The sequence below is a fragment of the Dromiciops gliroides genome, chromosome 4, assembly GCF_019393635.1.
Source record: "Dromiciops gliroides isolate mDroGli1 chromosome 4, mDroGli1.pri, whole genome shotgun sequence".
Classification (NCBI taxonomy): domain Eukaryota; kingdom Metazoa; phylum Chordata; class Mammalia; order Microbiotheria; family Microbiotheriidae; genus Dromiciops; species Dromiciops gliroides.
The window spans coordinates 178,532,039-178,551,205 of record NC_057864.1 but is presented as its reverse complement, the minus strand read 5'-3'; the positions used below and the strand labels follow the sequence as shown (position 1 = coordinate 178,551,205).

The 19,167-nt window shown below is 47.3% G+C and overlaps 1 protein-coding gene across 5 annotated transcripts; it reads left to right on the top strand.

Moving 5' to 3' along the window:
- Positions 1-3,943: 3,943 nt before the first annotated feature.
- On the top strand, positions 3,944-15,228 carry SPATA20 (spermatogenesis associated 20). Of its 5 annotated transcripts, XM_044000159.1 has the most exons (17): positions 3,944-4,140; positions 4,808-4,954; positions 5,493-5,642; positions 5,958-6,022; positions 6,692-6,846; positions 6,923-7,066; positions 7,346-7,547; positions 7,728-7,858; positions 7,943-8,047; positions 8,380-8,454; positions 8,562-8,771; positions 9,074-9,266; positions 9,867-10,035; positions 10,656-10,867; positions 11,460-11,659; positions 12,324-12,404; positions 13,132-15,228. In XM_044000159.1, the coding sequence occupies exons 3-17, from the start codon at positions 5,521-5,523 to the stop codon at positions 13,300-13,302; spliced, it is 2,235 nt and encodes a 744-aa protein (XP_043856094.1). In that variant the 5' UTR covers positions 3,944-4,140; positions 4,808-4,954; positions 5,493-5,520; the 3' UTR covers positions 13,303-15,228. The 5 variants fall into 5 exon arrangements, with proteins under 5 accessions (XP_043856094.1, XP_043856095.1, XP_043856092.1 ...); XM_044000160.1 differs by lacking the exon at positions 4,808-4,954; XM_044000157.1 differs by having other exon boundaries at positions 4,808-5,642.
- The last annotated feature ends 3,939 nt before the right edge of the window (positions 15,229-19,167 follow it).

Genomic DNA, 19,167 nt, shown 5'->3' with positions numbered 1-19,167 from the left:
CCCAGATCTGCTGGAGTGGGGCACGCCCAATACTGCTGGTATCCTGTGCTCCATCCTCACAGATCAGGGAACCAAGGCTCGGAGAAACTCAGTCATTTGCTCATTGACACATAGTTTGTCAGTGCCAGAGGCAGGATTCGAAGCTAGAATTTCTCAACTCCCAGTCCAGGGTTATAACCACTATTCCGTGATGAGATGAATGTCAAGTCTTACACATTTATGTGTTTTAAATGAACATCACAAGAGCAAGATGGTGTTGGTGAGGCTAGACATCTGGGGAAAAAAGATGTGGGGCTTTCATCAAAAAATTAAGGGGGTGGTTTCAGTGAATCCTGGGAAGACATGTATGAACTGATTCAGAGGGAAATGAGTAGAGCAAGGAGAATGATTTATACAATTACAACATCACTGTAAAAACAAGCAACTGTGAAAGACTTAAGAAGTCTGATAGATGAAATGACAAGTTGACTCCAAAAGGACTGATGATAAAGCTTACTACCCCATCTCCTGATAAGAGAGGTGACAGAATGAAAAATAAGAGATGATTTTTGGAAATAGCCAAGATGGGAATTTGTTACAAGGACTTTGTGTTTTCCCCCTTTAATGGAAGGATATGGGAGGGAGAGAAAATCAATTTTTGTTCATTAAAAAAATAAAATTTAATTGTAAAAGAATTAGGGGTTTTAGCTCTATAGTATGATATGATAGTAAAATAAAGCAATTCCACCTTAGGCTACATTGTGAGGAATCATCTCCAGGATTAGGGAGGTACTGTCACCCACTTTAGTTTGCCCTAGTCAGATCACATCTAAGTAATGAGTTCACAGTTTGGGGTGTCATATTTTAGGAAGTACTTTGGCTAGAGAGCATCCAAAGACAGGTGACTAGGCTGAAGAAGTTATTTTGAGACCATGCCATGTAAAAATTGGTAGAAAGAGCTAGAGTTCTTTAGCCCAGAAAGAAGAAAAGTCTTAGGGGAGACATCCTAGCTATCTTCAAGTAGCCCATGAGCTGCCTGTGGAAGAGAATTAGATTATTTCTTCTTCGAAACAATGGAGTAGGGGAAGAAGAATTGCAGAGAGGCAGATGGGTACAATGTAAGGACAAAATTCTTAACAATTAAAAATGTTATAGTTTCATGTCCATCTCTACATCTAGGGTCTTGTGATATGTCTCCAAGTCACCCATCCTCCTCCATTGATCTATATTAATCTATCCCTCTTTGGGTGGGGTGAAGATGGGAGCAATATAGATGTTGGGATGTCCCTCCCAGACTGACTATGTGACCCTAAGAAGGTGCCAGTCTGTATTGGTAGGAGTTCCCTGGATCAGTGAAATCATGGAATGTTTCTATTCCTGTAAATTGAAATGAACTACTTTCTGAAAGTAAATGATCCCTCTCTGGGGAGCCTCACACTATTTTTAGAGGACAGTATAGAGGGAATTCTAGAACAATATAGCCTCCAAGGTCACTTCCAACTTCAAGACTCTGTGATTTGCACTACTGATTAGAGAAATGCAAATTAAAACTACTCTGAGGTACCACCTCACACCTATCCAATTGGCTAATAAGACAAAAATGATAAGCAGATGGATTTCAGAAAAACCTGGAAAGACTTACATGAATTGATGCTAAGTGAAATGAGCAGAACCAAGAGAACATTGTACACAGTATCAACAACATTGTGGGATGATCAACTGTGATAGACTTAACTCTTCTCAGCAATACAAGACAATGCCAAATGACTTATGATGGAAAATGCTGTCCACATTTGGAAAAAGAACTGTAAAATCTGAATGCAGATTGAAGCATACTATTTTCACTTTTGTTGTTGTTTTTTTGTTATTGTTCTTGTTTATTCTTTCTTGCTTTTTTTCCTTCTTATCATCCTTCTCTTACAACATGAATAATATAGAAATATGTTTAACATGATTGTAATGTATAACCTATATCAGATTGCTTGCTAGCCTCAGGACTGGGGAGGGAAGGAAGGATAGGAGAAAAATTTGGAACTCAAAAAAATCTTTACATGTAATTGGGAAAAAATGAAACTTTTTTTTTCATTCCAAAAAAAAGGAAAGGAAAAAAAGACTCTGTGATTTGGATAGGTGGAGAAGGGGCTGGGCATTCAGGCAGAGGTGTAGAAAAAAAACAAGGGACCACGTGGTCTGTTCTCTCTTCCCTCCTGGTTGTCTTTCTTCCGCCTCTTACTACCCCCATCTAAAGTTGTTTACTTTCGTGTAAAATGAGACCTTGCAGTAAATGATTCTTTCCAGCTAGAAATCCTAGAATCCTAATATTTCCCTATGACCTGACCCTTTGGTATCTGGTTAGGCTGGTCCAACCACAGTTGTGTTGTGGAGGCTCCCAGTGAGAGGCAGTGAGGTATACTAACAAGAACACTTGATTTGCAGTCAGTCAGAAGTCTTGGGTTCGAATCCAGGCTCTGACACTTACTACTCGCATAACCTTGGGCGGGTCATCTAACTTTTCCGGGCTTCAGGTTCTTCAGGATCCCTGGGATCTTCTCTTTCCAGCTCACATCCTTCTCCTCCTTCTTTCTTCAGCCCCTCCCATCCCGCCCGTAATCCCACTCTTGGCCACCTGAGGGAGCGCGGAGACCAGGGATGGACCCTCGTCCAAGCAATCTCGCTTCTCTAGATCCAGGAACCCAAGCGGGGTGACCCAGCGCTGGCCCGAAGCCGGCTCCAGAGTCCCAGGTTTGGGGGGAAGTGAATGACTGGTGACGATTAGTGACAGCGTAGACTCAGCCTCAGCTCCTAGGCCAGATCCTGAAAGTTGGGAGTTCTGCCCATGGGATGCGCAGCCCTGGGGCCCTGGAAGGGCAGGGTCCAACAGGGCTGTCTGGCTCTAGGGGGTGGGGCTGAGCCGCAGCCGGCCCGGTCCTCATCCTTTGGTTCCGCCTCCTTGTCCGAGGCCCAGCCCGCTGAGCGGGATCCCCGCTACTCTTTTCCCTAACCTAGGGCAGCCATGCTCAGTGGCGTCCATAGACTCCTGGGCCGCTGCGTCCCGCAGCTGCTGAAGGGGCCAGGGGGCTGGACTTCGGCACAAGAACCTGCAGGTATCCTCGGGGCCACTTCAGGGGAGGGGAAACCGTTTCTCATGGTCCGCACCCTCTGGCTCCAGGATGGCTCCAGGTTAAATTTGTAGCCTGCATTCTCTGCCACCAGGATCCATCTCCCCTCTTCATGCTTATTCTTGCCCCCTCCATCCCGCACTCCCAGACATGCTGGTCCATCATCACACGAGCATTTAGGGGTCATGATCTGATCTGAAACCCCTTGGGACTCCAACTAGAAGTATCTGCATCCCCACCTCTCGGGTCCTTAAAATAATGTCATAGGATTTATAGTTGGAATTTATAGTTCAGAATCATTCACAGGCACACCTCGCTTTATTGCGCTTTGAAGATATTGGGTTGTTTGTTTTTTTACAAATTGAAGGTTTGTGCCAACCCTGCTTTGGCCAAGTCTGCCTGCACCATGTTTCCAACATCATGTGCTTACATGGTTTCTCTGTGTCCCATTCTAGTAATCCTCAGGATATATCGAACGTTTTCATCATTATTAGATATGTTATGGTGATCTGTGAAGTTTCCACTGTGATTGTTCTGGGGCTCCACAGACTTCACCCATATAAGACTGTGAATTTATATGTTGCCTGTGAACTGACTGCTCCACCTGCTCTCCCTCTCCTCAGGCCTCCCTATTCCCTGAGACACAATTATATTGACATTAGGCCAGTCAATAACCCTACACTGGCCTCTAGGTGTTCAAGTGAAATGAAGAGTCAACCAATTGGCAGAGTCCATCGGCTTATTTTAAGAAATTGCCAGGGCCAGCTAAGGGCGCAGTGGATAAAGTACCTGCCCTGGATTCAGAAGGACCTGAGTTCAAATCTGGCCTCAGACACTTGACACTTACAAGCTGTGTGACCCTGGGCAAGTCACTTAACCCTCATTGCCCTGCGAAGAAAGAAAAGGGAAAAAAAGAAATTGCTACAGACACCTCAAACCTTCAGCAACCACTACCCTGATCAGTCCAGTGAGCAGTCATCAACATGGAAGCAAAACCTCCACCAGCACAAAAGGTTACAGCTTGCACAACGCCCAGATGATGGTTAGTAGTTTTTAGCCAGAAAGTATTTTTTAATTCAGGTATGTACATTTTTTAGACATAAAACTAGTACATACTTAATAGACTCCAGTATTGTGTAAACACAACTTTTATATGCACTGGGAAACAAAAAATGTATATGGCTCATTTATTGTGATGCTCATTTTATTTTGGTGGTCTGGAACTGAACCCACAATATCTCCGTGGTATGCCTGTGGTCTAAACCCTTCCTTTTACTGAAGAAACTGAGGCCCAGACAGATAAAGAGAGTGATTTATCCAAGGTCCTTTGGGTGGTGAATAGTGGAATTGGGAAGATAAAGCCCTGTCTCTTATGACTTCAAATCTAGAGCTGTTTCCTGACTCCCCTAGATCCTCCTTTAGGATAGCTTCTTTCTATATAGCCTTGCCCCATATCCAGATTTCCCTGGACCTGATCTTTTCCCCTTCCTTCTGGGATGCCCCATCATCACCACTAAGCAATTCCCTTTTCTGTAATCATTTTCAGCGTCTGAGGCCCCCTCCATCCAGAAATCTATGGTCCTGTGATCTATCTTCAGGCTACTCATCCTCCAGTCTATCCTTCCCTTGGGGGGGGGGGGTGCTGGAGGGGAATGTAAATATTAGGATGTTCCTCCCAGTGCTGAGTCTCCTGCCATCTACAATAACAGGTTCATAGGTCTCAAGCTGAAAGTGGACCTCAGAGGACATCTAGTTTGAGCCCCTGACTTTATAGATGAGGAAACTGAGAACACCTCTTTGGTGTTCATCGACACACAGGTCAAAAGCATCAGAAGCAGGATGTGAACCCTGGCCTTGTAAGTCCCCAGCTAGGGCTCTTTCTACCATGCCATGATGATTAGGGACTGCTTTCCCCAAGGGGACCCCTCTGAGTGTCCCTGAGGAGAAACATGGGTCTCTAGAAACAAGACCCAGTGCAATATGGAGGAGGATCTCCCTTTGGAAGGGGGGAGGGAATAGAATCCCTGAGTTCTACCCATTGTGACAACTCTTGTCTCACAAGTCACCATCCCTGCCTACCACCTGGGATGCAGCTGTAGGGAGCCTAGCCTAGAAAAAGGAACCCCAAATGAGTCACCTTTCTTCACCCCTTCAAAAACACAAGGGGGCTTCTAAAAACCAAGGCTTATTGACAGTTCCAGAAAGGTGGGTCTGGTTTGTGGGAGAAGAACAGGGCTGACCTGGGAGCTCAGTGGGGAAGAAAGGGGGAACTTAATATGGGGAGGGGTTTAGGAGTACAGTGTTGGCTATTTCCTAGCCCTGATTGGTTGTTCCCTCCCTGCACCTCCCACATGTATTCTTCACTCTTTCCTCACTGATGGGTACTTTGGTCAGGGGAACATCAGCGAGTGGTCCTATTGCTATGGCCACGGGAGCTAAGGATCATCGACAAAGCCATAACCAGACCCAGCTTCAGGCACCCAACCGTCTGATCCATGAGAAGTCGCCTTATCTACTACAACATGCCTACAACCCTGTGGACTGGTAAAAAGCTCCTGTCATTTCCTCCCCTCAATTCCCCACAACTCCCCTTACCCCACCCCAGGTACCATGAAGTGCTCCCACTTTGAGCTTCTTCTACCCCTCAATCCTCAATCTCTCTTCCTCTCATTCTTCCATTTAATGGACTGGTGAGGGACTCCCCTCCAGAGAGTAGGAGAGAGTTGGCACATCTCCAGTTCCCTGACATTGTCTATCTTTTCTATACTCTGCCATGACTCCCCCCATGGACTGTTGAATGATATCTCCTTTACCTGAGGCTCAAGATTCATTGTCTTTCTTCCTCCAATTTGTCTCTAGGTTCCCATGGGGACAAGAAGCTTTTGATAAAGCCAAGAATGAAAATAAACCAATTTTTCTTTCAGGTAAAATAATTCCCCATCCTCCTCTTTAGACCTGACTGGGAAATGGTCAACTCTAGACTCTAGAGTAGAGGGTAGTGACTATAACAAGGTGGTGTCTCTTAGGATAAGCTGCCCCAATGAACAGTTGGGAGGACATCAACTTTCTATCCTGTCCAATGGGACTGTGGTTAGCTGTACAATGCAGACTATACTTGACTCCCCCATCTGACAGTTCATGATTGATTTTCTTAGATTATTCTCCTCATCTAAGCCCTTACTGCCCACCAACCCTGGCCAACACTCATCGATTCCCCCACCTTGGCTCCTCATGGCTCCTTCACATCCCCTCTAACCAATCCTCAATGGCTCTTGGCATTGCCTTTATGTTACTGATTATTCCACTACCTCCCCCATCCTCAGTAGGATGGAAGATGCTTGAAGGCATAGACGGTTTCATCTTTGTCTTTGTATCTCTAACACCTAGCAGAGTCTGGCACATAACAAGTGGTTAATAAACATTGAATTGGATTGAATTCAGTCCAATGTGGCTAGGCCTGACTGATATCCTCTCTGCTCAGTCCTCACTGATCTCCCTATTACAACTGTACAGGGGGATCTGGACAATCCCCTTCTGGACAGCCCTTAATGACCACTGCCACACATATCCACACTGTCTGGTCATGGGTCTAGTTGGCTATTCAACTTGTCACTGGTGTCATGTGATGGAGGAGGAATCATTTCGGAATAAGGAGATTGGACAGATACTCAGTGAGGACTTTGTGAGTGTGAAGGTGGATCGAGAAGAGCGTCCTGACGTGGACAAAGTGTACATGACCTTTGTGCAGGTGAGAGGCCAGAAAGACAGAGGGCAGGGGGCTGCTTCAGGCTGCCCCCTAATTTTCTGCTCATCTGTTTCCCCAGGCTACCAGCAGTGGTGGGGGCTGGCCCATGAATGTGTGGCTGACCCCTGACCTCCAGCCATTTGTGGGGGGGACATATTTCCCCCCTGAGGATGGACTAACACGCGTCGGTTTCCGAACTGTCCTCCTGAGGATTCGTGATCAGGTAATGCATGATGCATGTAGGATAGAGGGTGGCAGGCAGGGTAGAGCTGTGGAGGACACAATTGGGCCGGGAGAACAGGGAGCAGAGGTAGAATAAAAAAACTGTTTGGATGGGCTGGCTGGATACGTGTAGGGGAGGCAAGGAGGGACAGATGGGATGGCACAAGAGGGGTTTTGAGAGGGAGGACAGGGAAAATGTTGGAAGTAGACAAAAGGGGAGGGTCATGGGGAGGGTCTCCTATGTTCCGTGTAACCATTCCCTGGATCCCTTCCTAAACAGTGGAAACAAAACAAGGCAATGCTATTAGAAAACAGTCAACGGGTCACAGCCTCCCTGTTGGCCAGGTCTGAGATCACCGTGGGTGACCGAGAGCTACCCCCCTCTGCCTCAGCAGTCAGCAAACGATGCTTCCAGCAGCTAGAAGAGGTCTATGATGAAGAACACGGTGGTTTTGCAGAGGCCCCCAAATTCCCCACACCTGGTCAGTGGTTCCTGTCCCCTCCCCCTTGCATTTGACTTTTATCTGTCTTTTCTCCCCATGATGATCAGTGACCCACTTCTATGCCCACCCTACATCCCATTGGGCTCTCCAACTATAAGGGATTTGAGCTTCTTCTTGACTGAGGCCAACCTCTCATGTCTGAGCCCTCTCTTCCTGCAGTCATCTTAAGCTTCCTGTTCTCTTATTGGGCCACTCATCGAATGACCTCTGATGGTTTTCGAGCCCAGCAAATGGCCATGCACTCGCTGAAAATGATGGCAAATGGGGGCATCCGGGACCATGTGGGGCAGGTAAGAAGAAGCAGATTGGGGAGGGCTGAGTGGATCAAATGGACTTGGCCATGTTTTGAGCCCTGATACCTTTCTTGGGGTTAGGGTTTCCACCGCTACTCTACTGACCGTCAGTGGCACATCCCTCACTTTGAGAAGATGCTTTATGACCAGGCTCAGCTGGCAGTAGCCTACACACAGGCCTTCCAGGTAACCCTTGACATCCTATTCCCATGGATATCCAAGTCATTTCTGACCTTCATCATGCCCAAAGACCTCCAGGTGACCCATGACTTGCCTGCCCCATGGGCCAAATGTGGAGGCAAAGTTTTAATCTTTCGGATAGCTCAGAGGCCCTTCCCCATTTCCCAAGGCCATCCAGGTCACTCCATTCTTCAGTGTCTTGAACAGTCCCCAACAGATATCTCTGAAGGTACACTGAAACCATGATTCCCTCCTTTTGACCTCTTTTTGAATTTTCCCTGCTTTCCCCAAGATATTATCACCTCCTTCTCCTCCCCCTTCAATCCTCATCCCTATAGATCTCTGGAGATGAATTATTTTCTGATGTTGCCAAAGGCATCCTACAGTATGTAACCCAGAACCTGAGCCACCCGGTAAGTAGACATGGGAGGATAAGGGTTGGGGCAAAGGAAGCCTCTTCTGCCCTGTCCCCAAAGACACAGAGTTGTGAAGAGACCCCCACCCTTCTATCTCCCCATAGTCTGGAGGCTTCTACAGTGCAGAGGATGCAGATTCTGTGCCTGAGGGTGAGGTGAAGCCCAAGGAGGGAGCTTATTACCTGTGGACAGTGAATGAGATCAAAGACCTACTTCCAGATCCTGTGGAAGGCGCTACTGAGCCGTTGACTCTTGGGCAACTTGTCATGAAGCATTATGGGGTTACAGAGACAGGCAACATCGGAAGCACCCAGGTGAAGGCCCAGGGGTAGGGGGGGACATGCAAATGAGGAGATTCATGTCCAATGTGGGCACAGCATAGTGAGCTATAGTGAGGATCGAAGGTGAGGAGATTATAGATGACATCAGTAAGGGTTGGCCATAATGGAAGAACCATGAAGTAGGCCATGAATTTCATACCCGATGGGGAGGGAGACGAAACCTGGGAAAGGGCCAAACCTGGGGATGATGGAAGGGCTTGAAGAGCCCTAAATGCTAAGGCCTAGAGTCTTAGTCAGGGCATGACTATGCCAGCCCTGATACTTGTGTCTTGTAGGACCCCCAAGGAGAGTTGCAGGGCCAGAACGTGCTGACGGTGAGGTATTCGATGGATCTCACTGCTGCTCGCTTTGGTCTGGAAGCGGAAACTGTGCGGACGCTGCTAGATACTGGGCGTGAGAAGCTGATACAGATCCGAAAACGTCGGTCTCGGCCCCGATTGGATATCAAGATGCTTTCTGCCTGGAATGGTGGGGGAAGGCAGCCCTGGTACCTTTGAGTTGGTCGGGGGTGGGGGCTGGGGGGAGCAGGCTCCCAGAATATTGGTTACTTGGAATGGGGAGAGTTTTTGATCGCTTGACCCCATACAGTAATAGCAAAGAGAATGGCTGAGTCCCTGTGGCTTCCTTCAAGAACAGGAAGAAGGAGTGGATAGAATGAGGGGGTTAGAAATGGGCTGATGGGGCTGGCGAGCAGGGCATAAATCTTAGACTCATAGAATGTCAGAGCTAAAAGAGAACACCTCCTACTCCAACCCCCTCATTTTGCAGATGGGGACACAGAAACCCAGAAAGAGAAACTATGAACAATTAGAAAGTGTGGTAAAGTGGAAAGAATGTTGGATTTGCAAGTATGAACACACCTGGGTTTGATTCCCAGCTCTGCTATTTACCCAGGTCATCTCTGTCTCATTTTCCTTATTGATAAAATGAAGAAGGCATTAGACAAGATGACTTCTAAGGTTGCTTCCATTTCTAAATCTGTGATCCTTGTGATTTCTCCCCCTCCCCCCCAAAAGACCCCTACTTCTCTCCCTCATATCTTCCATCCATCTTTTTTTCTCTTTTCAGGATTGATGGTATCTGGCTTTGCAGTAGCAGGGGCTGTCCTGGGCAAAGAGGAGCTGATCAGCCAGGCCATCGATGGGGCCAAGTTTTTGAAAAGACACCTGTTTGACGTCAGTAGCGGGCGACTTCTTCGGGGATGCTATGCAGTCGTTGGGGGAATTGTGGAGCAGAAGTAAGGGTCCAAACAGAGAAAGGCAGTAGCAGGGCTTGGATCCTCCACAGAGTGATGAGTAGGGGCAAAGTTTGGGGTAGAGGAGGAGTTCAGATGGGCAGTACCAGGAATGTGGGGAAGATCCCAAGAACCCGGAAGGGTTTGGAGAAACTCTATTTTCATCTGGTCTCTCTTTAGAGGGCGGGAATAGAATCGGACATAATAGGAAAGGGAGAACATGCTAATATCTTCTCCAGTGCTCCAAAGCAAGACAGAATGGTGTATACTTCCCCCTTAATAATTCCGGCTTGCCCTTCCTAGAGTGGAAGTTTTTAATCTGGGGTCCACAAAAAGCACTCCATGGATAGATTTCAGGGAGTTAATGAGCTTGCATGGGAAAAAATTACATCTTTATTTCCACTAATCTCTAAAATTTAGCGGTTCCTTTCATTATGAATTATTTTAAAAAACTTTATTCTGAGAAAAATCCAAAGGCTCTATCAGACCATTAAAAGAGTCCATGACACAAAGAACCCCTGCCCTTGAGCATGTTAATTGGCCATTCACTCCCATCCCTATAGTTCCCTCCCCTCCTACCCATCTCTCTTGCCCACCCCTCATCTTCCCCCTCTTCCCCCTAGTTCCTCACAGTTCTGGGGCTTTCTAGAAGACTACGCCTTTGTGATCCGAGGTCTGCTGGACTTGTACGAAGCCACCAGGGAATCTGCATGGCTGGAGTGGGCACTGAGGTTGCAGGATATGCAGGATAAACTCTTCTGGGACGCCCAAGGAGGTGGCTATTTCTGCAGCGAGGCTGAACTGGGGATCAACCTCCCCCTTCGACTCAAAGACGGTCAGTAAGGGGGAAGTGGAGGGGAAACCAACCAGGAGAACCCTGGGAAGAGATCCCCAGGAGAGGCCATGCCATATAGTAGAAAGAGCTTTGGGCTTGGAGAGATTCAGATCAGGAGAGATTGGGATTGGAATCCCACCTCCAGTAACTGGGGAATCATGTAATTCCATTAAGCCTCAGCTGTAAAGTGGGGATAATTAATAATTATAGCAGTTGTCCTTGCTTCAGAGGGTCGTGTGTGTATATCCTAATATATATATATACACACACACATATATATATATACATACACATATATACATATACATACACGCATATATAATATACACAAACATACATACATACATATAGTTCTATAAGAATATTTTCCTTGTGATTTCCTACCTAGGGTTGAATTCCAGAGTAAGGTATACACCTTTGAAAGAGATCAGAGCCCCACTCCTTGTACACCTACCCCCATCCCATCTTCCTTCTTTTCTCCTCTCAATGCCTTTTCCTCAGGTTCCCTGCAAATGTAGCTTCTAGGGAGGGGCTGATTCTAGGTCTCTTTCCATGGTTTCATGACAAGCCTTCTTCCTTTCCACTCTCCCAGATCAAGATGGCTCAGAGCCCAGTGCTAACTCGGTGTCTGCTCACAACCTACTGCGGATTCATGGCTACACTGGCAGAAGGGACTGGATGGACAAGTGTGTCAAGCTGCTGACTGCTTTTTCCAATCGGCTTCGGAGGGTCCCTGTGGCACTGCCGGAGATGGTTCGGGCCCTGAGCATCCAGCAGCAGACAATGAAGCAGGTATTGGTGGGGTTGGGATATTGAAAGTAAAGAGATTTGGTGGCCAAGGACAGAGGAGCTAGGGATTCCTTTGGGAGCCTCTGAGTCCAGGAAGCCCAGGAGGGAAGTTGTGGGGGAGTGGGCAGGGGACAAGCCTGGACCCCTCTCCTGTCTCTGAGATGTTTGTGTATGCTTTTGCCTGAATCAGCACATGATTGCTTGTATATGTGCACACCCGTATGTTATTTAGGCATGTGTACCTACACACCTGTGTGTGCATTTGTGCGTTTTTGTATCTGCATCTGTGTCTACAAGCATATGCACAAGTTTGTACTTGTGCCTGTGCCCCATTTGTTTGTGAGTTTGGGGTACAGGTATGTCTGCGTGTATCTATGTGTGTGCTCAGCAACATGGCTGTGACAGCCAGCAGCATTTTGGCTCTGCCCTAATTACCAAGGACTGCATTTGTTTATAATCAAAGCAGCTGGTCCAGACTGTCCCCATTCTTGGCTTTCCTCCCCTTGCTTTAAGGGACCTGGGAATCCTCTCTTGAGGCCTGACCCTCAGTGGGAAGGGGAGGGGAAGAGAACCACAGTCAGAGAACAAGGGAATAGCAGCATAAGAATTTCAAATGGGGTCTTGGACCATCAAAATTACCAGGCAACTCACCCCACACTCTTTACAGATTGTCATCTGTGGAAACCCCCAGAGTCAAGACTCCAAGGCTTTGATCGACTGTGTCCATTCAATCTATGTGCCCAACAAAGTAAGCCTGATATTCTTCCCTCCACCCTGTTTGCCATTAAACAGCAGCGGCCTAGCCATATGAAACCTCGTTTTCGAGTCCCATCAAACTTTTTTTTGGGGGGGTGGCATTGGGGGAGACCTATGATCTCTCCTCTATTGGGAACACATCATGAAGAAACTCCCTTTATCTACGCAGTTCAGCAGCTGTTCAGCAATTTAAATTCTTAGAGAATGGCCTGAGATTCAAAAAGGTTAGTTAAGTGACTTTCCCTAGGTCACAAAGCAAATGTGTGTCTGAGGCTGGACATGAACCCAGTTCTTTTCCAATTCCAAGGTCAGCTCTCTGTCCACTAGACTTGATGCTTCTCCCCATCAAACGTAGTGGGGGAGAAATAAGAAATAAACCTGAGCTTACTGTTGAATGAATGAATCGTTGCTCATTGAATTAACAATTGCTCCTCTGTTGGGATCTCCGGTGAATTTCTGCCCTTCTCTGTGCCTCAGTTTCCTCATTTTTCCATTGAGATCATTGACCTAGGTCATCTCTAAGATCCCTTTTCAGCTTTGAATCCTTCTGATCTTATGTTGGGGTGAGATGGAGAAAGAGGCTGGAGCATGGACTAGCTGAGACTCACTCCCCCTAGCCAGCGTCTCCTGTTCCTTCCGAGCTCTGTCCCTGCTGACATCAGGTCACACTGACTCACTCGAGAACCTCTCGGGCATCGCCTGCTTTTCCTCTATCCCAGGTGCTAATCCTCTATGATGGAGAGCCTTCCAGCTTCCTTGCCCGACAGTTGCCATTCCTGACCAGGCTTCAGAAGGTAGAGAATCAGGCCACCGCATACATATGTGAAAATCAGGCTTACTCCTTGCCTGTCACAGACCCTGCTGAACTTCGAAAACTGTTGCTCCTGTGACTGACTGGTCTCTGATCGTGGGTCCTTTGAGCATCCAGACTATAGATGAACCCAGAAGGAGGGGGCAGTCCAAAGTGGGGCACTAGCTCAACAAGGAGCCCTGCATCATCTATTAACTCATGGTGACCTCACAGGGTCATGGGTGATTTTCTCTACTGATCCCCCCTACCCCACTGACCCTAAGGTGACCCCATGGACTCTATGGAATAAACCCCTGGGCCCCAACAGTTTTCTGCAGTGACCTTGAAGGCAATTTGGTGAACTTCTCTTGTGGGAAGAGGAGGAGGGAGGGAGTAGATTAGAATCCTAGTCCCTGCCCCTAAGAGAACGGGGAAATTTCAAATCTATTGCCCCACTATCCCAACCCATGGGGGTGAAGCTCCTGTGTTTATTATACTCCACATACTCATATACTTACCCTACCGCTTCTCCTTCCTCTTCAAATCTGCCTCCTTTAGTTATCCATCCATCCATTCATCCAGTCACAGAATAACAAGGTTGAAAGGGACCCCAGAGGTTATAGGATTCAGAACTAGATGGGACCTAATCCATTCAAGTAGCCAAGTGATAGGGAATTCCCTGAGCTCCTGAGGTAGCCCTTTCCCTTTGGGGGAATCTCTGATTACTAGGAGGTTTTTCCTTTTATCAAGCAGAGATCTCTGACCTCCAATAACTCCTTCGCAGTGCCCTTGGTTCTGACTTCTGAGGCCAAGAAGAAGGCCCCTAGAGCCTCTTCCATTCCTGTCTGATGCTTACCAACACCTACTGTGGTTACAAGTTGGGGGAAACAGAGGTTTGGTGGGCAAAGCCCAGCTCAGCCCAGGGAGGATGACAAGATCAATAGAGGTAGGATGAAGACCCAGGTGTCCGAGGTCCTGGACCTTATACTCTGTAAACTCAGATAGAGCCTGGGCACCATAGCACAGTGCATGAAACACACACTGAATTTGATGTCAGAAGATTTGTGTTCAAATATTAATTCTGCCACTTACTATATGTGTAACTTTGGCCAAGTTCCCTGACCTCTCTTACCTTCCATTTCCTTATCTGTAAGACAAAGGGGCTGGAGTAGATAGCCTCTGGTGGCCCTTTCAACTCCAAAGTTATAATCCTATGATCAAGGAACCCAGCAAGGGAGGGGTTAAAGGAAAAAGTATCTCCCCCTTTCAGCCTTCCTCCTATCACCATCACCATCACCACAAACACTAGGCTAGGAAGGAAGAAGGGATGAGAAGCTTGTTCTGTTCGATTTCACATTAGAACTGACTGGGGGTAGAGGGGAGGTCCTTGAGTGGGGATGACCTTAATCGTCTACCCTGTGGAGCAGAGCCTCTCTCCTTTTCATTCTTAGATTACTCTCTCATGAGTGGAGTCTTGGCTTTGAACTCAGGGTAGCTGGAAGGGGAGGGGTAAGTGATAGAATGAGACGAAAAGGGGAAGGACAAAGGGATATGTGGCTCTGGGGAACTCTATCTGTAATCCTTCCAGCAAGTCCCTTTTCCCCTTCTTTCTTCATTCTGTCCTCTTGTGGACCTAAGAAGGTGGAGTTCCCTTTTTAACATATTTCTCTTCTTTCTGACCCAAGCCTTCAGTGACCATTGATTAAGAAACTGTATGGGGGTTAGGTAAAGGACCCAGAGAGTAGAGAGGGAAGGAGAACTTGGCTCTTATCCAAGGAAAAGGCTCATAAGCCTTCAGTGAGGGGTTTAGGAAGGTAATCTGGGCCTAACCTCCCATTTCTTTGTAGTTGGATGAATTGGAGAGAGGGGAAGAATAAGATATCCTTATAGAACCCTTTATTTAAAAAAAAACAACCTGAATGACAATCTCATTTGCATGTGGTTTGGTGCATTATGGGAAGTGTCCAAATCCTTTCAAGCTGCTGGAAAGGAGGAATCTTAATGAGCTCAGTAACCAACATGTTTCTTTCCCCAAAAGCCTTTCTTTTTGTTTGTTTTTTGTTTTTGTTTTTGCGGGGCAATGGGGGTTAAGTGACTTGCCCAGGGTCTAGCTGTGTAGCTAGTGTCAAGTGTCTGAGGCTGGATTTGAACTCAGGTCCTCCTGAATCCAGGGCCAGTGCTCTATCTACTGCACCACCTAGCTGCCCCCGAAAAAGCCTTTCTGACACGGCCAACCTGAGATAGTGCTTATCCCATTTGCCTTCACCTAACTCAGCCCCGTCTTTTCATTCATTCTCCCATTCCCCCTTTGATCTGATCTAATGTTTCACATTCAAGAAGTCCCCTTCCCGATTCTAGCTTCCTACTTCAGTTCGAGGCCATAATTCTTTTAAGTCTGTTGTCCTTACCTGCTTTCTAGTACTGAACAGGTCTTTTCCTTCCTCCCTGTCCCCTACCCCCCTCACTCAGACTCCCAGTGCTCTATGGCAGCCTCCACATCATGATGAAAAGCAGAGTCCTACTTGGCTTGTAATCAGAAGAGTTGGGTTCCAATCCTAGTGTGACCTTGGAAAAGTAGTTGCACTATTCTGGGCATTCCTCATTTTCCTTCTAACATAAAGGTGTTAGGCTGGGTGCTCACTAAGGTCCTCCTGATTCTTGAGATTCTAGGTACCCTGTTGAACCCCTTCCTGGAAATTAGGAATAGGTGATAAGTGACCCATAGGGAAGGAGGACAGAGACCAGGAAATAGTTTATCAGTGTGGCACAGGATGAAAAACACTTACTTTGAACTCTAAGACCTGGTTTTGAATTGCAACTATGCCATACAAACTTGCTGAGGATCACATCAGTTCTCTGGGACTCAGTTTCTTCCTCTGTAAAATGAGGAGCATTGACTAAATTATCTCTAAAATCTCTATCTCAAAGTTCTACGATTCTTATGATTTCTGAATGTTATGTGGCCTCCTGCCTCCCTTTCTCCTCTTTTCTCCCCTCCTCTCCTCTCTTCTTTTTTTCTTCTCTCCCCTACTCTCCCCCACCAGACCAGAGAAAGGACAATCACAGGATTTAGACATAGAAGGGTCCTAGAGGGTGAATATTCCCTGTAAAGAGCACAGGAAGTGATAGCAGGAGAGAACGGGTGGGGGATTCAGGTGCAGAATACCAGGGGTCTTCGGATAGCAGGTAGTCCTGGGGGAAAGACAGTTGTTGGGTAGTGGGGTGGGGGAAGCTGTGGGCTAGGTTCTCTGTTAGCCTACATATCTATCTATGATCAGAATCTCCCATTTATCTGATTGCCCTGGCAAACCTCTTTCCAATTCATTTTGAGGTTCAGAGGTCCCAAGTTGATGTCAGGAAAAAGGGGAGATGCCACAAGTGAGGAGTGGGGGGAGTCAAAGCTGACAGAGGGGGGGCAGCTAGGTGGCACAGTTGGATAAAGCACCAGCCCTGGATTCAGGAGGACCTGAGTTCAAATCTGGCCTCAGACACTTGACACTTACTAGCTGTGTGACCCTGGGCAAGTCACTTAGCCCTCATTGCCCTGAAAAAAAAAGTCATCGAATCCAAAGCTGACAGAGGAGTGCTAGGTGAGTTAAAGCAAAAGGAGAAATAGACAAGAGACAGGCTGAAAGGGCAAAGAGAAGGCTAGGTTATCCCTGGGGAGAGTATAGGTGAAGACTAACACAGATGGTCACTGGGGTTGAAGAGTGCGTGTGTGGGGGGGAGTGAAGGATGTCATTGTTCTGCCTGGGCATCTGGGCCCATGGTGCTGACCACTGAGCCCATCTGGAAGGGATTAGGGTTCTGGCCAGCATGGGCAGCTATCCCCTTTCTGGCCAGAGCCAACTCCATGTGGCCAGGAAATACAGAGGGATGGCTGAAAGGAGGTCTCCAGCAGGGAAGTGGGCAGAGTGGATAGTAGAAGCAGTGAAAGTATATATCTAGTACGTGTCTCACACACCTGCCATACGGAGTTCTGATTGGCACAGCTCCAGTGAATGCCTTATCAGTCCCCCAGAGCATAGACCTTGGTTGGGGACAAGCAGAGTTTAGGAGAAGCTGTCTCTCTTCCCCTATACTAAAGCCTCAGGGAAACAGACACAATTTGGCACCCTTTAACACCTGCTTCTAATGTCTTTTCTCTTTCATTGTCCCCTTTTTCTGTCTCTCCTCTTAGACAGGAACTTCTCTCATTTGAAATGCTATCGACTTTGCATTTTCTATAAGATTTCTACAAGACTTCTACAGGAAGAGATATGAAGGACATTCAAGGCGTAGGGGGCAATTTAAGCAAAGGCAGGGAGGTGAGAAAGTATAGTATTGCCTGGGGGATAGAGAATGAGTGACCTGGTTTGGACTAGGCTGGAGTATATATATAGTGTAGTGAGAGGGTGTATAGAGGAAGCGAATCTGGAAAGGTAGGTTGGAGCCAGTCTGTGAAGGCCAAAGAATCTGAAATACATTCAATGGAAAGCTATTGAAGTTTTTTGAGTAAGACCTTGCCACGATCAGAGGCATTTGGAAAATTAATCTGATTGTGCTGTGTATGGTGAGTTAGAGAAGGGGACACTGGAGACAAGCATTGCTCATGGATCTCAAGTGTGGCAATTCAGCTTTCAAGTAGAGGAGGTATTTGAGCACATGGTTCCTCCACTTCCATCAACTCACACGTTTGAGAGCTTCTTCCACCCCTCAGTTTATGCCAGTCCACCTAACCCTGAAATATTTAACTTTTAGAGTCAGAGCTGAATCTCCAGGGAAATTTAAGGTCTTTGAGGCTTGTTATTTCTTGGGGGTGAGTCTGAGGAGGTCAAGCATCAGGAGAAAATGCCCTTCAAACTGATCAATAACCGTAGATATTGAAGGAAGATATTTCAGAGGAAATACCATGGAGCAAGGGAGAAGGGGTACAAGATGATTCCACAGAGCGAAGGCTGGAGAAGCAAGTAAGATGTCTGGATAGTACCAACTGGAGTTCAATAACCAGGCTTTTTCCTTCCAGATTTGTGTTAGAGATGTTTGTGTTAGCAGTGAACTCTGCGTGCATCAAGGACGGTCGTGATCATAATGATGGGGAAGGAGAAGAGGGTGGGTGGTGATTAGAAATTCCCGGAAAACTACCTCTCTTGGACTTGGAGCTCCTTAAGAGCAGGTAAAGATCCTTATCTGAGCTCTCCATTAGAGGTTGGAAAGTGTGTCTCCTCACTGTGTGCCCTTGAGCCAATGAGAGCCTTTCTGGGGTTCAGTTTCCTAGTCTATAAAAGCAGAGATTAAGCTAAGGTCTTTAGATTGCTCGCAGCTATAATGCTCCTTGTAGGGGTCCTAAGACTTACTCTCTTTTTGTTAAATTAGGGGTGGCACAAGATGGTTTTAGAGCTCTCCTATTCTTGCATCCTATCGTCGTCTTTATCAGCCCGAGTCTGGCACAGGACTTGGCACCTGGGGATTCTAGGTAGGGTTGGGAAGGCGGGAAAGGGTGGGTTAGATGAATAGAATAATTTAGGTGGGGGGGGCGAAAAATAGCTAAGTTTCCTCCTGGCCAAGACGCCTTCCATGGGCCTAGGTCACTTCTGTACCGGATCTCCCCTTTTCTGCTCCTCAGTGTGTCCCCCCACCCCACCCGGTGCCCCCCAGAAGCGGGCCTACCTACCCGAGGGAGCTGCTGAGAATCCGGGCGCAGGGCGGGAGCGGCGACCGCTGCAGGCGGGAAGGAGGGAGGCAGAGAGAGACCGAAAAAGGGAGGGAGGGAGGGAGGGAGGAAGGGAGAGAGGAAGCTAGCGGCCGAAGTTACCCTCCCCCGGGCTCCGTGGCTCTAAAAGGAAAGGTGTCAGCCTCGTCTCCTAAATCAGAAATAATCATCCCCATAAAAGATGACATCCTCCGCCCACCCCCAGCGCCGGGTTGAGTTTAAGACTCTCGGGCCCTCGCAAAGCTGAGCAGCTGCTCGCTCTCTGCCTGGGAG

Excerpts from the sequence above, each read along its gene's own strand:
- SPATA20 (XM_044000157.1), top strand. The coding sequence starts at position 5,476 with ATGGGTACTTTGGTCAGGGGAACATCAGCGAGTGGTCCTATTGCTATG. Across the intron at positions 6,847-6,922 it reads TGTACATGACCTTTGTGCAG|GCTACCAGCAGTGGTGGGGG; the intron begins GTGAGAGGCCAG and ends CTGTTTCCCCAG. Across the intron at positions 7,548-7,727 it reads CCCCAAATTCCCCACACCTG|TCATCTTAAGCTTCCTGTTC; the intron begins GTCAGTGGTTCC and ends CTCTTCCTGCAG.